General features: G+C 49.4%; 2 protein-coding genes across 5 annotated transcripts in view; both read right to left on the bottom strand.

Moving 5' to 3' along the window:
* Window positions 1–6,495, bottom strand: part of LOC102299073 (arrestin, beta 1) — a 25,742-nt gene extending 19,247 nt beyond the window's left edge. The window contains exons 1-3 of one of the 3 annotated variants that reach the window (XM_042223946.1): window positions 6,057–6,495; window positions 4,671–4,728; window positions 4,331–4,406 (exon numbers count right to left, since the gene is read on the bottom strand). In XM_042223946.1, the coding sequence (XP_042079880.1) occupies window positions 4,331–4,406; window positions 4,671–4,728; window positions 6,057–6,225 (303 nt within the window). In that variant the 5' untranslated portion in view covers window positions 6,226–6,495. Of the gene's footprint in view, window positions 1–4,330; window positions 4,407–4,670; window positions 4,729–5,487 lie in introns of all 3 variants that reach the window. The other 2 variants (XM_042223945.1, XM_042223947.1) reach the window with 2 other exon arrangements.
* A 485-nt stretch (window positions 6,496–6,980) lies between these two features.
* On the bottom strand, window positions 6,981–25,144 carry wdr62 (WD repeat domain 62). 2 transcript variants are annotated; one of them, XM_005929413.2, is made up of 34 exons: window positions 24,837–25,144; window positions 24,185–24,276; window positions 21,388–21,450; window positions 21,233–21,290; window positions 20,725–20,892; window positions 20,380–20,517; window positions 20,110–20,292; window positions 19,633–19,784; window positions 19,374–19,560; window positions 18,638–18,763; window positions 18,413–18,567; window positions 18,245–18,336; window positions 17,851–17,976; window positions 17,686–17,756; window positions 17,386–17,507; window positions 16,102–16,177; window positions 15,907–16,018; window positions 15,757–15,820; window positions 15,584–15,679; window positions 15,404–15,501; window positions 14,026–14,078; window positions 13,684–13,899; window positions 13,411–13,484; window positions 13,171–13,328; window positions 12,548–12,661; window positions 12,362–12,473; window positions 12,158–12,230; window positions 11,733–11,814; window positions 10,153–10,278; window positions 9,579–9,858; window positions 8,915–9,090; window positions 8,011–8,100; window positions 7,520–7,617; window positions 6,981–7,319 (listed from the first exon to the last, which is right to left on the bottom strand). In XM_005929413.2, the coding sequence occupies exons 1-34, from the start codon at window positions 24,939–24,941 to the stop codon at window positions 7,101–7,103; spliced, it is 4,155 nt and encodes a 1,384-aa protein (XP_005929475.1). In that variant the 5' UTR covers window positions 24,942–25,144; the 3' UTR covers window positions 6,981–7,100. The 2 variants fall into 2 exon arrangements, with proteins under 2 accessions (XP_005929475.1, XP_005929474.1); XM_005929412.3 differs by having other exon boundaries at window positions 19,374–19,563; window positions 24,837–25,143.
* Window positions 25,145–25,331: the final 187 nt, after the last annotated feature.

The following is a 25,331-nucleotide window of genomic DNA, read 5'->3' as shown; positions in this document are numbered from 1 at the left end:
TGTGTAAATATATATATATATAATATTCTGTAACTGTAACTTCGGTCGTTGCTGTGCTTTTTTGGAAATCGAATTTCCCAGAGGAACCCACCCGAGGGATTAATAAAGTTCTATCTAATCTAATCTAATCACACAGAAATATAATGTACAGCAATTATGCATATTTCCAACATGAAATGGTATCAGAACAGGCTGAATTCCAACATATATAAGATAGATAATGAACAGGAAGTACAAACAACAACAAATAAATAAATAAAATAAAAACAAACCCCAAACAGAATCAAAGCAAAAAAAGGATAATTAAAAGACAAACCTGATACCTCAGGGGTTTTCTAGCAGATCTAGTTCAATAATCATATGATTCAGGTCCAGAGCTTGTGTTTTTGAGAGGACGAGTTCTTTGTTTTCAGAAAACAACATTTGTGAATGAAGAATTTGCCCATAATAATTATTACATTTAGAACATGTTCAAGCTTCTTTTCTTAGAGAACCAAAGATAAAATCATTTTTAGAAAATTCAAGTAAGTTTGGAATCTGTGGGAAGAGCCAGTAGTGCACATCGTTCCACAGGCTTTACAGAATATACAGCCATAAAATAATGTTCTGTTGATTCAGAAAGAGCAAGAATTATTATCAATAGCAAAGCGACGTCTGAGAGATTCTTTGGAAGAGTAAATACCAGAGAGGATTTTGTAGCGGACCTCCTGAGCTTTGGGAGGAATCGGAAGTTTTAGGTCATTTTTTCTGACCTTTCTTTTCATCACCGGAGAACAGATGTGGATAAAAACATTAGTAAATAATTCCCTGATTTTTTTAGACTGTTAGCTGTAATGTTATGCTGTAAAGCGCTATATAAATACAGGCCATTTACCAAGAGTTCAGGGAGGTCACAGTCAGGGTTTTGACAAAGACTATATGCTGTCCATAGAATGTTTTGAGGGATAGTAATTAGTAATTATTTGAAATTCTTTGTTATTTATTTGCAGATTATAATTGGTGGTGAAAGCTTCTAATAGAATTTTACCTCTATCATCACTGCCCAGATGCCCTTACCGTAGCATTTTAGTTTCCAGCGTTTATGTAGCGACAGTTGCACAGCGGAGTGTTGTGTGGGCTGTATGTTTGTAAACTCATTTCCAGTATAATACAACGTGCTGGTGAGAGGAAGACAGCTGTATGGGGAGTTTATGTCAAAATCACATCTAAGTAAAGATTAATTCCACATAGATCTGAGAATATTTTGCTTGGAATGTGAAACCAACGGCTAGTCTGACTTCTTAAAAATGACCTAAGCCCATTTATTTTCAGGGAGCCATTTAAGCTGTCACATTCAATAGCTTGCAAACCTCCATCTTCGACGCGTTTGACTAAATCACCTTGCCTGATATAGTGGGTTTTACGTTTCCATATATGATATCAAAGTGTAGCTGGTTAATAGATTTGCTGATTTAGGCACTCCTACCGCACATGCAGGATGTACTGGCCTGGAGATACTTCCCATTTTGGTGAGAAGAATTCTACCCAGCATCGATAAGTCTCTCTGAGCCCAGTTATTTAAACGAGTTGGATTTTCTCCCAAATATTAAGGTTATCTAAATCAGTCTTATTCTTGGTTATATACACACCCAAATATTTGACAGTGGATTTAACAGGAATATTCAAAGTGTTAGAAATACTACAATCATTTAAGGGTCAGATCTCACATTTGTTTAAACTCAGATTTAATCCAGAAGCTTTTGAGAAAGTTTCAATAATCTGCAGAATTTTGGGGATTCATTCAGGTTATTTCGTTGTATCATCGGCTAACTGGCTGATAGAGAGCTCTGTACCCAGGATAGATGTCCTACCAAACTCAGCATTTTTAATCAGCATTTCTGTTGCTGCCATAAACAGCAATGTGAGATTGGACATCCTTGTTTTATTCCTTTGCAGATCCTAAATCTTTGTGAGGTGCCACGTGGAAGACACACTGAACTGTTAGTATCTCTGTACAGTAATTTGATTACATTAATGAAGTTACCTCCAAAACCGAACAAATCAAGGGCTTGGAACATAAATTCATGCTCTATCATGTCGACGGCTTTGTAAAAATCTAAAAATAGAACAAAACCTTGGTTTTCAATTAGGTAGTTGTAGTCACTCAAGTCCAAAACAAGGTGGATATTATTATGGATTGAGCGGCCTTTTATGAATCCAGCCTGAGTGTTGGGCCCATTTTGGGCCCATTTTGGGCCAAACTGCAGCTCTTGCCTCCCGTCCTGTCTCCGGTCTCGTTTGCAGAAATCTTGCTTGCAGTAGACGCCTGCTCCTTGCACACCTGGGAATCCTTAGTTTCCAGAAAGCGTCTCGGTAGCGCCTCATGGTGAACTGAACTATTATTTGTCGATGTCTACCCGCTTCTTTTTTCCCTAGACGATGGACGGCGTCCACAGCGTTGCCCAGTTGCCCAGCCCAACGTGGCGCGACCTTAGCCAAGATGTCGATAACTTCTTTGCGGGTATCTTCGGCATTTTTTTCTTTCCAGCCTGGATTTTCAAGTTCCAAACCAGACAGTTTAGCCTTACCGTCTTTTATATCGGCTGCGTTCATTTCAGCCAGCTTGGCGATGTTAGCCACCGTTATCATGTTGTTACTTAGCTGCACGCCGAAGTCATCGATCTTGTTTGTTAGCTTGTTAATGGCTTCTATTATGGAGTTGTTGCTTTCCACACTTTGGGACACAGTACCCTTGCTAGGTGGTGTGGGTGCTTTGGTGGGCGTAGGTGGGATTTCTCTTTTTACTGACGGTGTTGAAGTCTCCATTGCATATTCGTGGTCAGTGGGTGCAGAGCTCTTGGAAGCTACCGCTGGCTTAGCTGAAGCTTCTGCTTTTTCCCGCGTCATCTTCTTCTTTAAATGGCAGATTGGGTCCGTTCAAAAGGTTTTAAGAGGTGAATCTAGTCCTTAAAACCCACAGGCAAACACAGCAAGCTACTTGGTGTTCAAAAGTAGAGTCTAAACAGGTCCACCGGGATGAGTGCACGACGGCTTAAAAGAAGTTGCCTGCCCCGACAGCCATCTTGCCGGACCGCAGCCAGACCCTCCCCTGGTGAACGTGTCTCTTCCTGGTCTCAGAGCGTTTGTTGTGGATCGTCAGCCTGCAGGCCGAAGCTTGTGGAGCAGCTCAGGGTGAAGTGGTCTGCCCGCCCTCGGGCTGCCTGTTCCTCTCACTTTTATCACACCGATCACATCTGCTCGTCGGCTTTATCACAAGAGGAAGAAGTGGCTGCTGTTGCTCGGTTACAGTCTGCTGTGTTTTATCACACGGCCTCAAAGAAAAACAGGAGCCAAGCCGCCAGGAACGAGCTGAAAGAGCTCTGAGCGTGACCACGGAAACAGGTGAACAGCTGTTCATCACAACAACAACACCTGCTGCTGCTCATGAGCACGACACAAATCTGCATCGAACTGACGAGAACTGAAATCTGTTAATAAAGGTTGCTGCTGTGAAACCTGCACAGTGACATCCAATCAGAATCCTTGATTTTATTCAGCGAAACTGTGGCCCCGCCTTCTCAGACGGCCTGTTAGTACAGTAACCTCACAGCAGCACAAACATGGTCCAGAGCTCCAGCTACAGACACCTGCGTCACCATCCACTTGCCAGTCAAATAGGCCACGCCCCTTTATTCCATAACAGGCGAGTTACAGAAATAAATAACTCATCTGAGAACAGCGTCCGACCATCTGAAAGCTCCGTGACTCCAAAACGTATATTTTTGTGCTGTGACGCGTCTCCAATAATCCAAACTGAGCCCCACTTGTATTTTAAAACAAAACAAAACAACAAACTTTGTGCTTTCAATCAAAACAAATAGTGCATGTACCAACTGATGTGCTATAATGACGCTCAGACTCACCCAGCGACGCTGTTGCAACACTGGCATCAGGTAAATAACATGCAATCACCTGAGGTGCAGGAAAATCTAAACACCTGTGCCACCGTGACAAATACACAAAACATAAACATTTCTTAGGCTCTTACAGTCCTGCTTGTACAGGTGCTACGAAGGAGGCAGTTGGCTACAGAGACCAACCAGTTGGAGTTGAGGCTGTGAACACGTCTATGGGGACTACCTCACTGCTGCCTCTGCTGGACGTCAGAGGAACTGCAGTTTCCAGGTTGGAAAAACGACGCCTTAATACCCAAAAACCTGCGTTCTACCTGAAGGCCACCAGATGACCTCTGACCTTTGCAAGCACTGCTGACTTTGCGGGCTGAGTCACCCTAACCCTGGCCGTAATTGATCATGTGATCACTCTGAAAGGGGGGCAGGTTTGCTCTGACCTCTCCCGTGGTCTTCTTCAGCTGGATGCTCTGCTGCTGCAGGGACGAGAGCGGGGCGCCGCCCGCGGGGGGACGCCTGCACACACAGAACAAACACAGCCTCAGCACACACACGCTCGTTTTCATGTCTTAGTGAGGACACCTCACTCATCTCATCCCAGCCACTTACCCTAACATTCAAAATGAATGCCTAACCATGACCTGTGATCCTGACACTACAACCACAATGCGAGTCTCAAAAATGTCTTAAACCTTGTGGGACCAGTGACTGTAGTGTGGTAGCATGCCAATGTTCTGTGCTCACAAAGATGTCTGAACATGTACAAACACAGTGAGTTACCTGGCGGCGCTGCTCAGCAGTCCTTTGGTCAGACTGGTTTTCTCCAGCAGCTGAGTGTCTGCAGACAGAAAGGGGGGTCAGAGGAGGCGGGGCAGGAACCAGGTGCTCCAGGTTTGTACCTGATGAGCACCTGACTGACAGCTAGGACCAAAAAACCAGGACAACGTGTTTTCACTGAGATATTTTTACTCTACTATGACTTAATTTTATTATGTTTCCCAGCTTTCATTGACTGAAGCCAAACTCCATTCAAAATCTGTCATGTTTAACATTTTTTCATTCTGCGTGTGCGGCCTGATGATAAACCAGCAGCAGGCTGGTTATCTGTCACACATGACTCACTGCGCAGAGGAAGTGAGGCGACGTGTGGTTTAATAGTTCCGACAACTTCCTGTCCCTGAATGTCAGCAAAGTATGAAAGGAGGGTGGATGTCGGCGAGGTTCGAAACACTGAGCAGAGGGGTTAATGATCTACTCACCACAATAAAAATATAAAATGAACCAGACTCCATTCAAAAACAATCTGATTTTACAGGAGGGTGAACAGGATTATACTGGATGTCTGACTGGTGGGACAGGTTGGACGACTCTCATCAAACTTCTGCCCGTCACAAATTCCATTTTTGGTTTCAGAGCTGCTATAACTGAAAAATATAAATATATAAAACATCGTAACTGAGAGTCCAACTGAACCACAGTGTAGTTGTCGTGATCAACAAGCCTGAATCTCAGCCTGGTTTCAAGAAAGTGTTAAAAATGCTGATTATGAAATGTTCTTTCGAGCCGACTGCAGTCTGAGGTTTGGGGCTAAGCTCACCTTTCCCTCCCTGTTGTCTGCATTCACGTATCCCATCGCTGGCAGTGGGGACAAGCAGTCGCATGAAGCTGCTCTGGAGCAAGCTCGCAGTATATGTTACCATGGCGATGAGTAGAGTTAGCCCTGAAGTTACCTGGATGAGATGGAATCCCGTCTCCCTACATAGAGTTTGGTGTAGAGCTGCCCTATTTTTAAAAAAAACATCTTTTTTGTCCCTAAGTAAAGCAGCTCCTGTGACATTTCCTGAGTACAGGGTTAAACAGGCTGATTAGTAACGAGAGCAAATGCGAGGACGTTAGTTCTGGTTTAAACATATTTACTTCTGCTGCCCTTTGATGAAAACCTCTTGGTTCCCCACTACAAAGCCCTGATTTCTCTGAACCAAACCTCACTCAAAAATGATCAGTGTCTTTCTTCGTGCAGTAATTTCTCAGCGTCAGCCTGTAAAACCTCACTGTAACTCTGAACACTAACTTAATGGGTTTTTAAATGTTCGGCCCGGTGACTGCTGCTCTCAGACCGCCTGTGATGGATTTAAAGGGGATAAAAGTTGTACTTGGTCGTCGTACAGAAGCGGATCAGGTCCTGGAACATGGCGTGCTGGCTCAGGTCTCGGTGCTTCAGCTCTCGGATGATGTGTCCCTTCCAGGACTCCTCGGATCTCCCGCCGGCTCCCGGTGCCGGAGGCCGGCTCCCCCGCGGGGACACTCCGCGGGCGTTGGCTGTCACAACGGCCATGATGCCGGCAGCCCGGAGAGCTTCATGCCGCGGGCAGAGGCTCACAGAGCGGCCTGAAGTTCCAGGCAGCCCCGCTCTGAAACCCCGGCTCCTCTCACCGCCGCCATGTTGCTCACTCCTGCTGTTGTTTACGCCTCTTCTTCTGTGGTTTGTTTTGTTGTCGTCGTTAACTTTTGGGGCTTTTCTCACACAGCTGGGGGCGGGGCGGAGGCGCGTGCCCGTCTCTGTGGCTCTCGGCCAATCACCGCCCGCTCTGCTCTTAAGGAACTACAAACATGCCCTACCGGTGTGTTTGTAGTCCCGCTCGATATGACGTCAGCACCCTTTTCTAAGGCTTTTAAAGTTTTACGTCACTGCAGCCAGCTGCTGCTCTGTGACTCAGTCCCACCTGGTCTCAGGGCAGCCTGGGGCTGCACGTGCAGAACGGAAGTTCAGGTATTAGGAGGAGCCTGCTGCAGTGGCCCGGGCTCACATCAACCATGCTGAATCCAGAGAACTGATGAGCTCTGGCCTCAGCACCAGGAGCGCTCTGGTAGGCAGCGCCCACTTCCTGCCTACTCTGAATGATTCTAAGGTTTTCACTGAGGTCTCCTGGCTGCATCGCCCCCCCACCGGCCGCCTCGCTCTCATGGTTTTTGATGTGATGTCATCAATCTTCACATCCCTTTGCCTTCATGTTCATTTCTGACCTGTTTGTAAAAGGTTCTGTATGAATAAAGTTTCGTATTCCCGTCGGATTGAAACAGTGGCCACAGTTAAAGTAAAAACAGCGTTTATTAAGAAACATGACGTATTTACAGACAGTGATTCACACTCAGACACACACAGACACAAGGTGCACACAGTTTAATACTGATTTCAAATCCAACATCGGCTCACACACGCTTCATTTTCTCCTCCACCATCTGCAGCAGCCGCTCAGAGTACGTCTCCAGCAGAGACGCCGTCCTGCGGTCCTCCAGCTGACCGCAGGGGACGCTGCCACCCGACTCCCGCAGCACCTCCTGCATGTCAGAGCGAACTACGTCAAACGCCTCCAGCATCGCTGACGACACCTGGAGACGTCGCTGCGAGCCAGCGAGCGTTGCGCCGAGCTGCAACACAAACAACAAAGAAAACGTGAGGCGGACACTAACGAACAAACACAAACGCCTGCGTGACGCTTTAAATTTGATTATCGTTCAGCGATTCAGAAAAACGACAAAAGAAGAAGAAAAAGAAATATGATGATTCAAAGAAAAGTGACGATTCACATCAATGTTGACATCCTAATAACAATGTGTGAAGAAGAAACCTTCTGGTAAAGATGGACAGCTCGTCTCGCCGTCGCCCTTAGCTCGGCGGCGATCTGCAGACACTGCACGCTCACCGACTCTTCGTCTCCTCCCGAACCTGCACACAAACATCTGTTCTTACAGCCTGAAGCACAAGCATGGCGTCGGTACAATACGCTGTATTCTTTCTAACAGCCAGCAGAGGGCGATGCAACGGACAGTTCTGGGAAAAAACCATTGACGACTTTGTGGTTCAGTAACTAATTTCAGAATCGTAGTCGTGCGTTTTGTCAGGATTATCCGGGGCATGCTCATTGGCTAACGGTCTGTCAATCACAAAGTATTAGTCAATGAGCTTTTGGTTTCACAGTAAGATCAGCCCCCCGTCATGGTGAAAGGGCGGCATCTTGAAATCAGCAGGTGACATCACGGCAGCTATGGCCTCTGTGGCGCTACACAGCGATCCAAGCAGCATCATCATCATCACAACTTTACAGAAAATTACCTTTACCTGTGAGAGCGGGGCGGAGCCTTTCCACCAGAGGGGAGGAGGACGAGGTGGGCGGGGCAGAGAGCAGCAAATCAGCTGATAAAGAAACATCTTTAAATGAGACCAGAAAAAGACGAAGCATCAGAGCAGCAGGTGTACAGGTCAGATATGAGTTACATAAAGATATGAGGAGAAAAGATAAAAGGGTAAAAAAAGAAAGAAAACATGACTGTAAATGTAACAATAACAGGAAGAAAATATATTTGTGCCAGAAGTTTCCAGCCAGGAGCATAAACGTGAGGCTGAAATGACTGTACAGTATACAGCTTTCAAAGCATTTACATACAGTCAGACCAATGAATGGTGCCCAAGTATTTTAACTGGACAAAGCTCAGACTACAGCTGGTGCAGCTTACAAAGGATTTGTGTGACGGCACTTCTGGGACTGACCAATACTCAGAACAGTGAGAAAGTCCAGGGAACATTGTGAAGGTCTAAGAAGGACAACTGCAGATTTACACAAGTTAGGAAGGTCTTTAGGAGTCATTTCTGAACAGCTGCAAGTTATTCTGATGTTTCAATGCCAAGATCTGGAAGAACATCGAAACGGTCACCCTCAGATGGGATGAAACTGGTTAGGATGTTCACGATGATGCAAAACATCCATCATGGACCGAGAGGGTGCTGACCCAGAAACAAGCCCCCGCTCTGGCATTAACACTCGCAAGCGCGACTGAAATTTGCAGCTGCCCACATGGACGAGTCGAACGGCTTCTGGAGAAAAGACTGACGGTCAAAGGACGCGTTCATACCAGGAAAGTAACCTCTGTCAGTGCGTCGCAGCTGTGGCTACGATGTAGCTGCCATCACCTGTGTGTGTGTGTGTGTGTGTGTGTGTGTGTGTGTGTGTGTGTGTGTGTTTTACCTGGATCAGCTGGTCTTCGAGCTTCTTCCTTCATGGAGGCAGGGCAGGTGATGACCTCACAGGTGGTGGGTGTTGCCACAGGAGTCTGGATTAGAGTCTCCTCTGTGCTGCTGATATTACACCTGTCAACTATGAGCTGTGAAATCACCTGAGTGGGCGTGGTCCACACCTGCAGGCTGACAGAGGGTTTGTCGAGGTTGATAACTCCCATTTTTATCATAAAGAAACCAATAAAAAACGAAACGGATGCTCTCACCGACGTTCAGTGAGAGCATCTCACCCGCCGCCCTCTGATCAGTGCCTCAGGTCAGTCCCACACCAGCAGCCTCACTAACAGCTGCTTCCCCCCACACCCACCTGAGCCATGGTCTGTGTGACCCTCATCACTCAGGCCATGTGTGCCTTTGTCCTACGTCTGAACACATCTGACACGCGTTTCATTGTCCAACAACAACAAAGGACTAGCTGAGACTGTTATAAGACTTCTAGAAGTCTTTGTTCATGTGGTAATAACTGTGAAATGAAGCGATTTTAGAGCTCGTCTCCTGCGAGTCCTCGCCTCTGCTTTACATGTGTGAGAAATGAGTCACCTTAAACCAGGGCTGATGGAAAATGTTCAGTAAAGACAGGAAAGCCCAGCTGGTGTGGGGGGGACGGGGGGTACCTGCTGGTCTGGTCCTGGTGGTTGTCAGGTTTGCTGTCCTGTCTAGCAGAGAGCAGGGTGGAGGCTGGAGGCTGGCACTCTGCTGGAGAGGGGAGGTTCTCTTTGTTCTCCTCCAGCGTGGGCGTGGAGGAGGGCGAGGAGGTGGAACCCGGAGAGTCCTGGCTCAGTTTGGCCCTGGAGCTGGCTGTGGTTCCCAGGTATCTGAGCCGAAAAGCCGACGGCTGGTCCGCCGCCTCCTCGCTGCAGCTGTTTTGGGCCGTGATGGTCCTGGAGGTCACGTCTGATTGGTTAGAAGAGAGCAGAATGTAAGCGAGCTGCGATCAGAGCAGGAAGTGGTGTCCCTGAGCGCCGTTCAGAGAAGATCGTTTCACAGTCACCCGATTCTGTGAAGATTACTGATAAGGACAGTTACAGCCAGGCTTCAGATACAACCTCATGTGAACACACCGTCTGTGACCTTTGACCCCTAAACATTCCCACCACCACAACCATGATTTGCTGCACAAAAAATAAATAAATAAATCGGAAGACGCCACACAAACACCCGGGTGCCCGCAGCGGCGTACAGACACACCTCCTAACGTCTTTCTGCACAGGACGACCAGCGCCGTGTTTCTTCTGCGGGGTGTGCCATGGCGATGGGGCTGATGGGAAATTTTGCAGGAAGCTCTTCTATGGAGGGCTGATTGTCGGCAGCTCGCTGTGAGCACACAAACACATGGAGTCCCTCAGAGAGAGGTCCTGGAGCCTCTGTCGCTTCTCTTAAGCTGTTTAACTGTTACAGCACAGGAAGTGTGTGAAGTGTGTGCGAGTGTGCTTCCTCTGCTTAACCACAAGTGTGTTAACTTTTATCAAACAAATGAGTGAAGACAGAAACACGGAGCTGCGGCGCGGCGCTGCAGCGACCGCACTGAACACTGAACGCGGCGCTGCTCAGCTCCAGCCGAGCTCTCCATCACATCCTTGCAGTTTTAATCTTGATTACTAACCTGATTAAACATCATCCATTATTATTTCCAGCTTCACCTCCAGATCGGACCGCGGCGCGGTGACAGTGGTCTTCAGCTAACTTTGCTTTTAATTCACATTTTTCATATTAGGAAACAAAACCTGTGGTTTTAAAAATGTTATTCTGAACTTAACAAGTTTAGATTAAACACAAAATAAAAAGACCTTTGCAGCATCAAAACTCAAACCATCACGTCCGGCTCTTTTCATTTTCAGACTGGAGACTAAACTGCAATCTGTAATCAACCTCTGCCTGCCTTTCACACCGCTCACGTCTCTGCACCGCCTGTGTGTCTGCAGGACCGTCCTCACTAAAGCGGAGCAAAGGGGAAGCGTCAGAGAATATCGGCGGCAAACGTGCACACATTATCTGATGTACACTCACATCCTGCTCAACCACAAACCTCCAAGTTGGACGAGCTGAGACTCTAAACCTCGTCTGAGGACGCCGCAGCACGAGCCTTAAGAGCGGCTTTGGGCGATACGAGAAGGTGGCAACACTGCTTTTAGAAATAAAAACAAAACGCCTCTTTCTATTAGACTGTAGATGAACTGAGGTCATGACTGCACTGCACCAAATTACCACCAGAGGACAGTCTCTCCTGGGGGCTCAGCATCACTTTTCTGTGTTTTTATGCAGATGTGCCAGCTGTTGTCTGTTCTACTCTTTGTTCCAATAAGAAATGTAACTTCATGTTATCCAAACAGAAACTAATAAACCTGAAAATTTGGTCTTAAAGACAGATTTTGTCAAATCTTAAGTTTAATTAGAACAATAAGATGAAAGTAGGTCTTTGATTTCTTCCATTTTTCCACTGAAATGTCAGGAGTCCACATCTGTAGTGAGACCCTGTCAGGTTATTTTACCAAATTTCATTAAGTTCAGTAAAACGACTGTATGAATGATTCAGATCCGAGTCTTCATCCACTGCTCCTTAATTGGCCGTCACCATGGTGAACCCTGTCATTACTCACAGCTGTCAGTTTGCTGAAGCTGCTTCCTGAAACATGGCGACTGCAAGGACCAATCAGCTGTTTGGGAGCAAAGCGATGAGCGCGTGCCGTCGCCTTCTCTGAGTCATCGAGCCAGAAACCCAGAATGTGACCGAGCTGCTGATGCTTCTCAAGCTTTGACAGGCAACTCACCTCCTCCTCCCGCTGCTCCTCCCCCGTTCTCTCCCCCAGTCAGCCCGGCTGATGAGACGTCGCTGCTCGACTCAGAGTTCACCTGAAAAACAAGTTTCCTCTTCAACGTTACAAACCTCAGCCATGGCCGCTCTCAGGCGCGCCCCGACAGGTCAGAGGTCGTGTCCACAGCTCATGCTGTATTCTTGTAGCATCAAGTTGGAGGCGGGGCTCTGGAAACGCCCACATGCATGTAAACTAACTGTCGACTGTGCCGTGTCATTATTTGTTGCCTGAAAATGCTGTAAAATGAATTTGTTTTGTAACTGAAAGGAAAATTTGGAATCAGGCGTTTGCCTCGGTTTGAAATCCAAGAGAAGCGCCGAGCGGAGGCGCCACTCCTCATGTGGACACGCCCCCTGCATTACAGGCTTGTGTGCATTTACCGATGTGGTGCTGATGTTGCTCTCCTCAGAGATCCTAGTCGGGATGGAGACGGGAGGCGGAGCTCGGCTCGCCCTGAAACAGCAGCAGAGACAAGATGGACACAAAGTCACGTAGGAGTCAGAAGTGACGGAGGCGAGTGGTACCTGCAGGCCTGCAGTGACCCTGCAGGTCAAAGGTCACGGCTTCACTGTGGATAAGCTGACCTGATTCTGTCCTGGAAGCGGGACAGGAAGCGGGTGGAGATGCTGAGTCGGGGGTTCAGGAAGTGCTTTTCATCTGGAGGCTGCAGAGTCTTCAGGTCTGTGTCAAACTTCTCTGGAAGGTCAAAGGTCATGTTAGCAGCTCAGTAACTGTCAGAGGATGGCAATGATGAAGATGTTGGTGTTTACCTTCGCTCAGACCGGAGGCCAGAGTCTCAAAGTGGTTCTTCAGAGAGTTTCTGTCCTCGTCGTCCTCCAAACCCAAACTGCCCACTGAGCTGCCCTGACTCAGGGAGTCTGTGTCTGAAACAGAAAGGGCGGAGCTTGTGATGACTCGTGATGGGAAACAGAGGAAGGTGCGCCTCTTATCACTTATTTTGAAAGGTTTGATTGTCCAGTTAACTTGCTGTAACAGATTGGATGCTTTTATTCTTAAAATATGACAAAACTAATCAATTTAAAGCGTCCTTCTAAACTGATGAGGCACTTTACTTCAGTGGGTTCCTTTATTGTGAAAACCCCTCGATACTAGGCTTAAACATGTTGAACAATTTCTAACCAAGTGAAGGATTTTATCATGTAAAGCCGACACTAAAGCATTCTTTAACCTGAGGGACTTTTAATTTGAAAAGCTAGCATCTAAGGATTCCAGTCATTTAGTGTATCTAAGTGGGAACTTTTCCTATTTTAACCTGATATTAATTGATTTATTGATTTTAATCTGATATTGTTCTGTGGGCTTTTATTTTGAAACTCACCCCTGGGGGAGTGAGGCTCTGTTTTGAGCTTCCTGTAAAGGGTTAAACTCTGACCTGGGTCATGCTGCTGCTCCAGACTTCCTGCTGATCCCTCAGAACAGGCGGAGTCTGGACTCAGCTGAGTCTGCCACACAGGCTCCTCCCCTTGACCTCTGACCTCCAGCTGGCTCAGTGACTGCTGTGGAACGGGAACACCCTCCACCTCAAACTCGCTGAAGACAAACATCGGAGCGTTTCAAAAACAGACTTCATGAAAACAGCAGCATCATCATCGTCGTCAGGTGTAACCCTCACCTTTCAGGGGTGACCGTGGTGTTGCTAGGATACGGGATGAAGGTGTTCTGCTTTCCACCTGCTGTCTGCACCACCTGAACATCACAGTCAGTCAGACTCCGCCCACATTTCAGCCACCACAACCTCATTAACCAATTATTCAAACTTCAAGGTTTGGCCATCTCGACATGAAGAAGCCACACCCACCACCATCACAGATTGTAATGGTTGCGATTTACAGTCAAAAAAAAAAATCAATATTAATATTCATTGATCCGGCAGCCTGGTCCTTACCTCTTCCTCCTCATCCTCCAGCAGATACTCCAGACTCTGAGGGTGGAAACCCTCCTCTTCTTCCTCCTCCTCATCCTCCTCCCCCTGGCTCTTGTTGGGACTCGGAGAGAAGTTGGAGCAGAAAGTCAAAGGGTTCATCTGCTCCGCCCACCGACTGCGCACTTGACGAGGCTCGCTCTCCAACTGGATGGTGGAGGAGGCTCCGCCCTGTCCTTGCTGAACGAACGCACGCACGCACGCACACGCACACACACAGACACACACACACACACAGTCTATAGCGTGGTCGATCATTATCTGCGAGCAGATTGATGAGCTGAGGGTTAGAGGGCGGAGACTGACCAGCTTCTTGAACCACAGGGGGAGCTTCCCGTTGGTCTGAAGCAGCGGAGCGTCTGAAACAAACAAGTCAGGACAGCAAAGACTCATCGTTCTGGTTCTGGCTGATTCACAGAAACACTGGAAGTTTAGCACAGATGCTTCCTCCGGCCTGGCAGGGCTCAGTCTAACGTCTGAACCTGTGAACTCCTGTCTGAGCCCGAGGGAGCGCTTTCAGCTCCTGCAGCTTTCAGCGAGTAAAAGAGGATATGACTCACAGCAGGAAGTAGCGAGCCCGCGCACGTGTCATCAGGAATCCCCTGACCGATGTGGGATCTGCACCAATGTTTGGACCGTCTCAGGTTTTACGCTTTCAGTTTCAGACTTGACCTGACAGGCAGCAGAGATGCTGAGGATAAGGGGAGGACTGAGGCCCACTACAGTGACAACCATACACAGCAGGTGTGGGAGGGTCTGCACCCACTTGAAGGCCAGCAACAGCACGACGTCAGAGGCTGTGCTTGCAGAGTAGCAGAACAGTTTGTCCACCTCACAGCGTGCAGCAGCTCTGCTCACCCGGTGCAGGAGTGCGAGGCGAGCATCATCGTGTCCCGCCCCCATTGTTACAGCGCTCCACATGAACCTCGCCCAACAAGAAGAACAGGGGCGCAGTGCTAGGCTGCTCTTTGCTGGCTTCAGCTCTGCACGATGCTTCCTCTCACCACCTGCTGCTGGATCAGAGACTTTCTGTCTGTGTGCAGAAAGTCAGAGTGGGTCCCCATCTTTCCACAGCCCCCCGCCTTGATATCAGCTCGCCACAGGGCTGTGTGCCAAGCCCTCTACTGTACTCATCTCACACCTGTCAGTACAACGACACCACCCGATGAGACTGCAGGGAGGAGGTCTGACGGTGGAGGTGTGGTGTGCAGACATCCTGGTCCTTTACACCTCCAACACCAAAGAGCTTATCACTGATTTCAGGAGGAGGACGTCCGACCTGCAGCTCATCTGCATCAAAGGAGAGTGTGCGGCGAGGGCGCCCAGCTGCTACTTCCTGTGTGTGCACATGGACGCAGACTTGCAGTGCAAGTTTCTTCTGCGTGGTTTACCATGGCCCTCACTGGCCTCTCCCGTTTGTCCCTGAAGGGGCGCTGTAACAGCTGCTGTCTCATTAGGGCACGTCATGCAGCGGCGAGGGGAGGAGACTTATTTGTACTGCTGCCCTGTGAGGCACTGATGCTGTTTTTGCACAGACTCTATTTATTCTGTGTCTGCGATACACCTTTGATGTGCGTCAGTACCACAGCCGCCTGCACAAAGTATCACCGTGTAAACACAACAAAGAGCTCAGCTGTTTGCTTCACTGGACTGGACAAACCGCTCTCAGTGAACTCGTCCTCACCAGGACACGGGTCCAGCCTGCAGGGAGTCCTCCGCTCCTCCTCCTCCTCCTCCATCTTAGGCAGCTGGGAGGAGGGCACCGTGATGAAGGTCTCCCTCCTGAAAAACGCCATGAAGCAGAACGTGAATTAACCCCAACATCTGCTGCACCTTCTGCAGCGTCCCATCGCATCTGGCTTACCTAATGTTCGGCTTTTTGTGGGTTTCAGGTGCAGCGGTCCGCCTCTTCCTCATGGTGCTGGTCATCTGAGCGTCCAGCCGCCACACAAACACACAGCTACACAAAGCAAAGAGTCGGTCAACGCTTTCCTGCACATCGGTCTGAGCAGCGCGTCGTCTGACCGCTGAGCTCACCTGTCTCCTGACACCGTGATCAGGTGTCTGCAGTCCTGACTGAACCTGATACAGGTGACCAGCTCTGAGGAGACAGCGCAGCACAGACACGTTTAGCTGACAGTTTAAACTCCTCAAAGACACGCGCGTGAAGCTCGGGGATTCGCTCACCTGAATGGCCGAACAGGGTGGCGACGCACTCTCCTGACTCGTAGTCAAAGATGGTGATGTTTTTGTCCGAGCAGCTGGTGGCGAAGAAGGAGCCCGACGGATCCATCTGAACCTGCAGCTCCGATTGAGACAGATCGTTTCAGCCGTTTCCACGAGACACACCATAACCCGCAATCATTAACCCCGCCCCCTCACCTTCAACAGGGCCCCCTCATCGCTGGACGAGCCTTTCAGACACTTCTTCAGTTTTCCTGTTTCCACGTTGTAGACCCTGACACACACACACACACACACACACACACACACACACACACACACACACACCACACACACACACACACACACACCACACACACACACCACACACACGCACGCACGCGCACAGACACAGACACACACACACGGTCACAGTTCGCGTGCACTACAGCGGTGCTCTGATGGCACCGGGACACGCATCAGTAGCACGCCTCAGCCTCTGATGATGTTCAACAAACACCAACAAAACAAAGATCAGAGGCACACACGCGCCGTCGAGTGCGGCCAGGATTAGAGAGGAGCGATGATGACAGCGAGCTCGTGTGATGGAAAAGCTGCCCCGACAGGAAGCTGCAGGGCTACGAGCCTCTGCTTCTGCAGACTCAACAGCTGGACTCGCAGCGATAAAACACGCCGTTTGTATTCTAACGTCAGAAAGGTCATGCTGTCAATCTCCATAAGATACCGAGGCTACGTCGCTTTCACGTACAGGAAATTCATCTTCTCCATTTTGCAAGGGGCAAAACTGTCCACACGGGGTTATAGGTCACGTGCTACTGAGGGACTGGGCTCTGAACGAAGAGCTCGAGTGACCAAAGCTTTAGTAAAACCATCCAATCTCATTTCCTGACCCCTCCCTCAGTGCCCCCCTGTCTAAGGGCAGTTCTTCGTCCCCACAGTTGCCAAGCGCTGCTCATTAAGGATTCATCTGACTGATGGAGTCCCCCCCCCCCCCACTGTCTTTACACGACAACATTAGGAGCTGTCAGGTGACTTGTTCAAGGTCGACCCTACAATAACACATTCAGAGAAACCCAACAATCACATGACCCCCTGTGAGCAGCACTTTGGTGACATTGGGAAGGAAAAACTCCCTTTTAACAGGAAGAAACCTCCAGCAGAACCAGGCTCAGGGAGGGGCGGGGCCATCTGCTGCGATTGGTTGGGGTGAGAATTAAATTATCCAACCGGTCGCGGTTTAAATGTTTGAATGAAACTGAAGGTGCCGTCTCACGGGAGTAACCTTCCCTCAACGCCTGCCCCGTTCTCCAGATTACCTTCAAGGAGGAATCAGAATCATCTTTACTCGACTTTATCAGCTGATATCTGTCCACATGATTAACAGGCTGCGTCGCCTCGCGGCCTCTGAACGAGCTGCGCAGCCACAAACCTGCTCTTAACGACACGTTTCCAGCAGCTGTGACCACGCGCAGAGTTTCTCACCTGACGTTTCGGTCCTGACAGGCGACGGCGACGTGCGTCCGGCTCGAGTCCAGGTCCATGTCGTACAGAGTCGTCTTCTCCACCACGTGGTGACTCCTGGAGAACTGCAGGCCCTCCGAAGTCTGGACCACGACGAGTCGTCCCGGAGCATGGAATCATGGGAAACAGACGGCGGTACCAATCAGCAGGTAAACAAAACCAGTCAGGAGTTTAACCAAAAAATCAGACTTTGCAGAAACAGAACAGAAATCGACCAATCAGAAAGTGGATCATCTGCAGGCGTGCACGAGGGAGCCTCACCTGCTCAGCTGTCTGGAAGTAGATGCTCTTGTCGGCTCCACAGCTCACGAGTCGAACCTCCGGGCTCTCACCTGCAGCACAGGTAACAAAGTGACATCGCTGGGAGAACACGACACAGGTGCGTATGGGATGAAGGGCGGCGTCCTGTGGGCGGAGCTGGGGTACCTGTGAACTTGACGGCGGTGATGGAGGCCGAGTGGTCATTCAGGGTCTGCTCCAGGCTGTAGTTCTTCTCCAGGTCGAAGACGTGGATGAGTCGGTCTCTGCTGGCCGACGCCAACAGCTTCACACCTGAAACGCCACAAATCGCGTCGTCACTCAGGAGCCGCACCACACTCAAGCCCACCCCCACAGAACCACGCCCAGCCAGCAGGGCTGAGGGTCTCTGATGGGCGGAGTCGTAGACAGGTTTGGATTACTCTGAGGCGCTGCTGATCTGCATCTTCACGTCCTCACCGACTGATGCTTTCAGATTTAAACGTTTGAGCTTAAAGGCACACGGAGCAGACCGAGAACGATGGCGTGTAGAACACTCGCCGCGTGTGCCGGGACATCCTACCTGTGGAGACCGGGGAGAACTCCAGACACAGCACCTCCGAGTCGTGAGCCTCGATCTTCACCAGCTCATCCAGGAACTGCAGCCCAAAGATCCTGAACACAGAAACGGAAACGAGTCAGCCGACCTCGTCCGCGTGAGCCGAGCTAACCGAGCGCGCTCGGTTCTCACCGCAGGTTTCCGCAGCGGTCTCCGGCCGCCAGGTGCCGTCCGTCCGGGCTGATGCAGAGCACTTTGATCCCCGCCTTCCCGTCAGCTCCCGCTGCCTCCCCGTCTGCCTGCAGGTGCTGCGTGTTTTCCCCCATGTACAAGATCCTCAGCAGGTCCTGGGAGCAGACAGGAAGTCGTCAGAGACGGACAAACACAGAGTGTAATTTGGTTTTGTTACTGCCTCACGTTGCTGTAGAGGTTTGTGTGCGCGCCGGGGGGGTCGGAGTGCCACAGTCTGATGGTGTTATCGGACGAGCAGGTGAGGAAGGATGACGGAGGCAGGCAGGCCGGCTCCGGCAGCTCCGGGTACACCTGAACAAAGTACGACGAGACCCAGAGTACTTCAAACTGCTCTCACCGAATCAACGGCACAGAAGTGGAGAAGCAAGAAGACTGAGCTGAGTAAGGTTTGACTTATCTGCCTGCTTTGTTTCGCTTAATGCGCCTCATGGTCAGTAACAGATGCAGTAATGGTTCTAGTAACAACTGTGGTGCTGCTGGCTTTCCTGGCAGTATCTCAGCAGTATGTGCAGTAATGCTCGTGTGTGATTTCCATCGTAGTATTCTGGAAACAGTCCTGTACCTCTGGCTGTACAGGCAGTGTACTTCGTAGTAGTTTCAGGAGTATCATTTCTTATACTGAAGGAACATAACTAGCAGTTTTTTGCCTCTCAGTATTGTTGGATCTACTAGCAGTACTTCCACAACAGTAGTGTTGCCTCGCCTCTGTCAGCGCCCCAGGGTGGCTGTGGCTACAATGTAGCTGCCATCACCAGTGTGTGGATGTGTGTGTAAAGAGCTATATAAATACATCTGTCTCTGTGAGTAGTACTTACAGCAGTATCCCTGCGATTCTGGTTAGTATTTATGGGAATATTTCTAGCAGTACTTCTTACAGTATTTCTTGTAGTACTACACCGACCTCCACGCTCCAAACACAGCCGCTGTGGTACAGAGCAGAGTACAGCTTCCTGGCGTTCCTCACGTCCTTGACGTCCCACACATACAGGCTGTGGTCGTTGTACACGCAGGTCAGGTGTCTGGCAGCGGGGTCAAAGGTCAGAGCCAGTGTGTCTGGGTACTGAGCACCTGGGCTGGCAGGTAGCAGGCTTCTGTGGAACAGAGTGAGCGATCAGCAGAGTTCTGCTGTGCACCGTTGGCTTCGTTTGCAGTATCCGTACCCGCTCTGAGCGAGGTCGACTCCCAGGCGGTGCGGCCGGTGCAGCGTGGTGACATACTGCAGGTTGGACGGGCCGAACACTCGGACGACGCCATTGGCGCAGCCGCAAAAAACGAAGCTCTCGCTGACCGCCAGACAGCTCGCCGACGACGTCTGTGAAGGAGAAGAGCGGCTCAGAGAGGAGCGTCCGGGCGCCGTCAGACCTCGGTCAGCTTCAGTCATGTATAGTATCAAATATACCCGCCTTTTAACTGTGCGACTTTAGGACCGCACTTCAAAGCTGCCGTTTATGAGAACGCTTCCTGTCACATGACTCGCGCTCAGAGGTCTTTCTGATTGGTTCTAAGATTAGATTCCTCATGTTTGCTCATTACAGACATAATTAGCAGCACTGACAGTATATTTGGTAGTATTTTAGTATTGTATCTAATCACACAGGTGCACATATTCAGGTGAGATGTGGGCGGAGCTTGCCGACCTTCAGGTTGACCCAGGCCTCCAGGTGTCGGCTGCTGTTGAACAGACACAGCAGGCCGGAGCTGGTGATGCAGTAGGTGTTGGACGCTGTGCGGCCCCGCCCGCACGCCACCCCGCAGAACACGCTGTTCTTGTGGTCGCCTAGTAACCCCGAGCGGCCAATCAAAGGCACCGTGCTGTTCACCTGTGCGGAAGGAGAAATCAGGTGAGCAATGACTTCAGATGAAGGCGAGAGCAGCCGTGTTCGGCCGACGGGATGTCAGGCAGGTACCCGTCGTTCTTTGGAGGCGTCCAGGTACCAGAACTTGACGTGGCGGTTTCCCGCGGTGACGAAGTAGCTGCTGTCCTGGGAGAAGGAGACGGCGAACACGCGGCTCGACACTTTGTTGGAGGCGATGATGGAGCCTTTCTGAAAAGCAAGAGAACGGCGGCCGTCACAAACGTTACTTCATCGCAGCCACAGAGTCAGCGAGTGACTGGTGTGGATTCTTACACCCTGCACAGCTCCACTCTGCCCTCTGGTGGCTGCTTTAGTTCATGACCAGGTGAGCAGTGTGAGCGTGTGTGTGCGCGTGTGTGTGTGTGCGTGTGTGTGTGTGTGCGCACGTGCGCTCACCTTCCAGTCCCACACGCTCACAGTCATGTCGTGCTGGTATCCCACAGAGACGATGTAGGAGCTGTTGGTGGAGAACGCCACGCAGGAAATGCCGTACTTGTGACACTGAACCTCGGCCACCTGACCTCCATCTAGCTCCCAGACCCGCACGCAGGGCATGTGACCGCTCTGAGAGAGAAGAACAGGTAACGGTGTGACGCGTGTTTGTTCCTGACAGATAACCTTCTGTGAGGAGGAGGCTCATTTCTCTGCTTCCTCTGCACGAGTATCTACGTGTGCTCGTGTTTTGTGCTGAGAACAACTCCTCTACATGAGAACCAGGATGCCCAGGGCCCGCTCCTGCCAGGCAGTCCCAGGACACGTATCTCCTGGCTGGCTTGGGAATGCCTCGACGTGCTCGTCACCGTGAACCCCAGGAGCTTCACCGGCTCCACGCCCGAGTTACCAGCGCGGCGTCTTCATGTTAGGGGGAGGTAGGGTGGGCAGAGTCAGTCGTGTAGGTTCTTACCTCACCGGTGACCAGGTGCTTCCCATCGTGAGAGAACGCCAACGCGCTGAAGGGTTTCCTGAAATACACAACACAGGTCAACACTTCTGTCCTGAGCAACACGCCCAAAGATCACCTGACCTCGAGGGTCCGCCCCGAGCTCAGGGTCGGCGTACCTGGAGGCGCTGATGATGTGACTCTGTTTGTTCTTCTTCGGGTGAAGCAGCACGACGACACACCTGCAACACACAAACAGGTTCACTGGGGTGAACACCATCTGCTGCCAGCGCCATCGCCCGGGTCACGTGACGAACTCCACGAGCTTCACCACAAACAGAAAAATTGTCGCAAACACATTTTTAAAATGAGCCGTTTCATTTACTCGGATAGCAACGCGCTACGGCAACCACAGCCGGTCACGCCCATCTGCTCATCCCACCAGGCAGATGTGGAGCAGGAACGCTGCGAGAAAACAAACGCAGGCCGATCGGCGTCACCGGCCAACAGCTCCATCCTCCTTTTCTGCCTCACACAGTCGTGCAGTCCTGGAGCGTCAAACACTGAAGCAACTAAACACCACAAATACAAATAAAGTCGACTCGGTGACACGGAGTCAGAGTCCCCGTGACTGTAGTTGTTAGTATGTTGACCCGTTAACAGCCTTAAATTTGAAGTCAACCAGAGGACCGTTACAAACAGCTGTAGTTTCATCAGTTTACAGTCTGAGCTCTGACTGCTTCGTGCTCCTTTTACTCTGTTGGCGGCGGGTCGCTGTGGACACGTCTGCTGCTTTCAGCTAACGTGTGCGTTACAAGAAGCGCTAAGTGTTCCTGCACATTCATCAGCTGGTATACGGCCCCGGTTCTCCCGGTCCCCGTTTATTCAGCCTGATTAGTGCTTTCAACCCGCCGCAGAAAAGAAGAATTAAAGTTGGTCTAAAGAATAAATACTTCCTATTGATAACCCAGGAAAGATCAATGCTTTAGATCAGATAAAGCAAGCACAAGCTGGACCAGGGCTTGCAAAATCGCTAGCCCGACGTCCCGGGGCTAGCGATTTTTCCAGTCGGGCTACCAAAATCTATCTCTGCCCTGCCCGTCGGGCTATTGTAGGAAGAAAAATATATGTCAATGCTTTTGCATTCTTTCAGAAATGTAGCTGGGTAATTATGTCATTGGCATCGGTGAGCCACTGTCAATATGTGACATATTGAAGATCGCGTTTGAATTTGCGCTTGTTTTTTTGCTTTCACTTTGCAATCGTGCGAACTGTGTATAGAGAGCGACAGCACTGATCTGTGAGTGATGATAATTTGTGCACCAATTCCTCTGACATCGTCTTATTAATCGTTAGCTTACTATGCAAACATGACAAGTGAAATCTCCCGCAGCTTAAACATGTGAGAGGTTGATCGCGCAGAGAATCGCTGAGCTTATGTGAGTGCGTGTGTAAAAGCAGCAGGATATATATTTAGTTCTGCTGAGCCAAATAAGACAGGTCAGGGTGAAGAAGTGACAGCCAAAGAAAAGCTTACCACAAAACGGAGAAGTTATGACAAATCAGACTATAAGGCAAAAAGAAAGTGCAGCTTTATGGTTTCATGGACAAAATAATTTCTGTGGCTGCAATATGACGAGCTAAATAACCAGGGCTGCACATAAGTGGTCCGCAGGTGCGCATTCGCTGTCAAAATAAAAAACGCACAAGATAAGAAGTTGCAACGCGTGTTTGCGTACATAAGATTTTCAGGAGGAGGACAGACGTTTGTTTAGAACTCTTAAAGATGTTGAAGAAGCTCCTTTAAGCAGTTACTGTGATGTTCCTCCACCTCCAAAGAAATCTCAGAAGGAGTCCGAACCACAAAAGAAGCGCGTATTCTCGGACAAGTGGTTGCAGGAGGTGAGCTGGCTTCAAACAAATGATGAACGCACAGAGATGTGGTGCAGAATGTGCCGTGAAAATCCCACTCTAGGACAAAAACAGCCTTTATATGGACGCAAACGCGCGCTGCAACTTCTTATCTGGTGCGCGTCTTTTATCTTGACAGCGAATGCGCACATGCGGGCCACTTATGTGCACCCGTGTAAATAACATAATGTTCTGCCGGGTGTGTTGTTGGTTTTCCCTCGATTTCTGAGTCGACAAGCGCCTTTGTTACTGGGACCAGTCATTTTAAGAAAGGCCCCCATTAGAAATGCATTATTGCTCAGTCTGCAGTATCTTTCCCAGAACAAACACCAACTGCAAATAACAGACTAAAAATAAACCTGAAAATCAGTTTAGAACAGCTACTATGTTGCAAAGAGTGAACTACCACTGGCACAATGTAGCCGTCTTTGCAAACTTCAAACGGCCTCGATCTTGGTTCCACTTACCCGTGACTTCAGTGGAAATGTCAGATTCAGGCTCTGACACAGGCTGATTCATGTCCTACACAGTTCTTACAAGTTCATAGAAATTTCTGTTCAATTAGAACCAAGTGTTTGAGTTGATGATTGTCATTTTTATACAATGTTGTAATTTGTGTTTTAACTATTTTTTGATTGATGTTTTGTTTCTGTTACAATATTATACTTTAATGTATAATATTGTAACAGAAACAAAACATCAATCAAAAATTTGCTCTTTTTTTATTCGGGCTACTTAAATTTATTTTGGGCTACCAAAAACTGAAGAGTCCCTGCCCGAAGGGCTACCAGGGATTTTGAAATTTTGCGAGCCCTGTGGACTATTGAATGAAAACACCATCAAGCTGACTTTGGCCCACGTAGCAGTACGTGTGACATCAGCATACCTGCAGAGAGCTCGTCACCCGTCTGCCACACTCAAGATCATTTGAAATGTGTGATTTCAGATCAGAGGGCAGCGCAGCGTCAGTGAAGAAACGACCAGACTAATCTTTGACACTGATCTGAGGTCAGCTCTTTGATAACTTATGCAGATAACTTCAGGTTTAAAACAGGCGGGACTTACCCTGCAGGGTAGGCAATGAGTCCTGTGTTGGGGTCAGAGGTCAAACCACTGCTGCTGGCTGTGCTGATACCCAAGACTTTCTCCAAACAGACCTGAAACAATAACACACACAAGTCCATTTAAAAATCTCATGATTTAACAGTCCCACCGTGCACACAGGACGTTTCCAGTTATATAAGCAGAGGCCTCCAGCTCACACAGAACAACAGTGCACACAAAAACACAGAGACAACTAAAACCGGAGTCATCTAAGTGAAACTTGTTTTCAGCAGATGGAAACTGATGTCAGGAACATTAGGAATCAGCTGCTGTGGGATCAGAGCACGCCGTTTACATGAATCTGTGCCTAAAATAAACTTTTAAGAGTTTGTGTTCACTCTCCTTCAGCATGGAGTCCGTGTGAGGAGGAGACAGCCTCTCCCTCGGTCTGTTGTCTAAACTTTAGCCTGTGGCTGTAGCTGCTGTAACTTCGCAGCGATTTAAACTCCGCACATTCAGACTTCTCACTTCCGTAATAACAAACAGGCTCTTAGCCTCCAGGCCTCTCAGGTGCTTTTGATACTGGCTGTAAGCTAACCCGAGCTCCTCGCTAAAACTCTCACAGCTAACGGGACTGTGACGCTAGCAGTTAGCCTGTTAGCTGAGGCTGTACCCGGCTGCTGGAGCTCCTCTTCCCCTGGCTCTGTCTGCTCTTCCTCCCGGCCGGTTGCTTTCTCTTCGCGGGGTTGGCCGAACCGCAGTCCGCTCCCTCTGCCATGACAGCAGAGGTACTTGACACTTTGACAAAGTTAATAGAAATACTCGGGCTGATATCAGTCTAAACGCCGCAGCGTGGGTACATAAACCTCCCACAAAGAGAGCTTCTCCGCAGGTGATGAACTGCTGACAGCCGCCTGCGTCGTATAAACTGTCGCTACAGGAAACCTGACACTTTTGTCTGCGGCGGGACTCCGGTTCAAACCAAGCCCCGCCCACAAAACAGAGAACCAGCCAATGGACAGCGGAGGCGTAGAAATCCCGCCTAACGTCGCCAAACCAGCCAATCAACAATCCGTAGCGTCGCTATCGTCATCATCATCATCATCATCATCATCATCATCATTATTATTATTATTATTATTATTATTATTATTATTATTATTATTAT

This window comes from Haplochromis burtoni, unplaced genomic scaffold (genome assembly GCF_018398535.1).
Source record: "Haplochromis burtoni strain Fernald_Lab_line unplaced genomic scaffold, NCSU_Asbu1 Contig_123, whole genome shotgun sequence".
In the NCBI taxonomy this organism is placed as follows: domain Eukaryota; kingdom Metazoa; phylum Chordata; class Actinopteri; order Cichliformes; family Cichlidae; genus Haplochromis; species Haplochromis burtoni.
The sequence above is the reverse complement of the archived record's forward strand: the minus strand, read 5'-3'. Positions and strand labels throughout refer to the sequence as shown.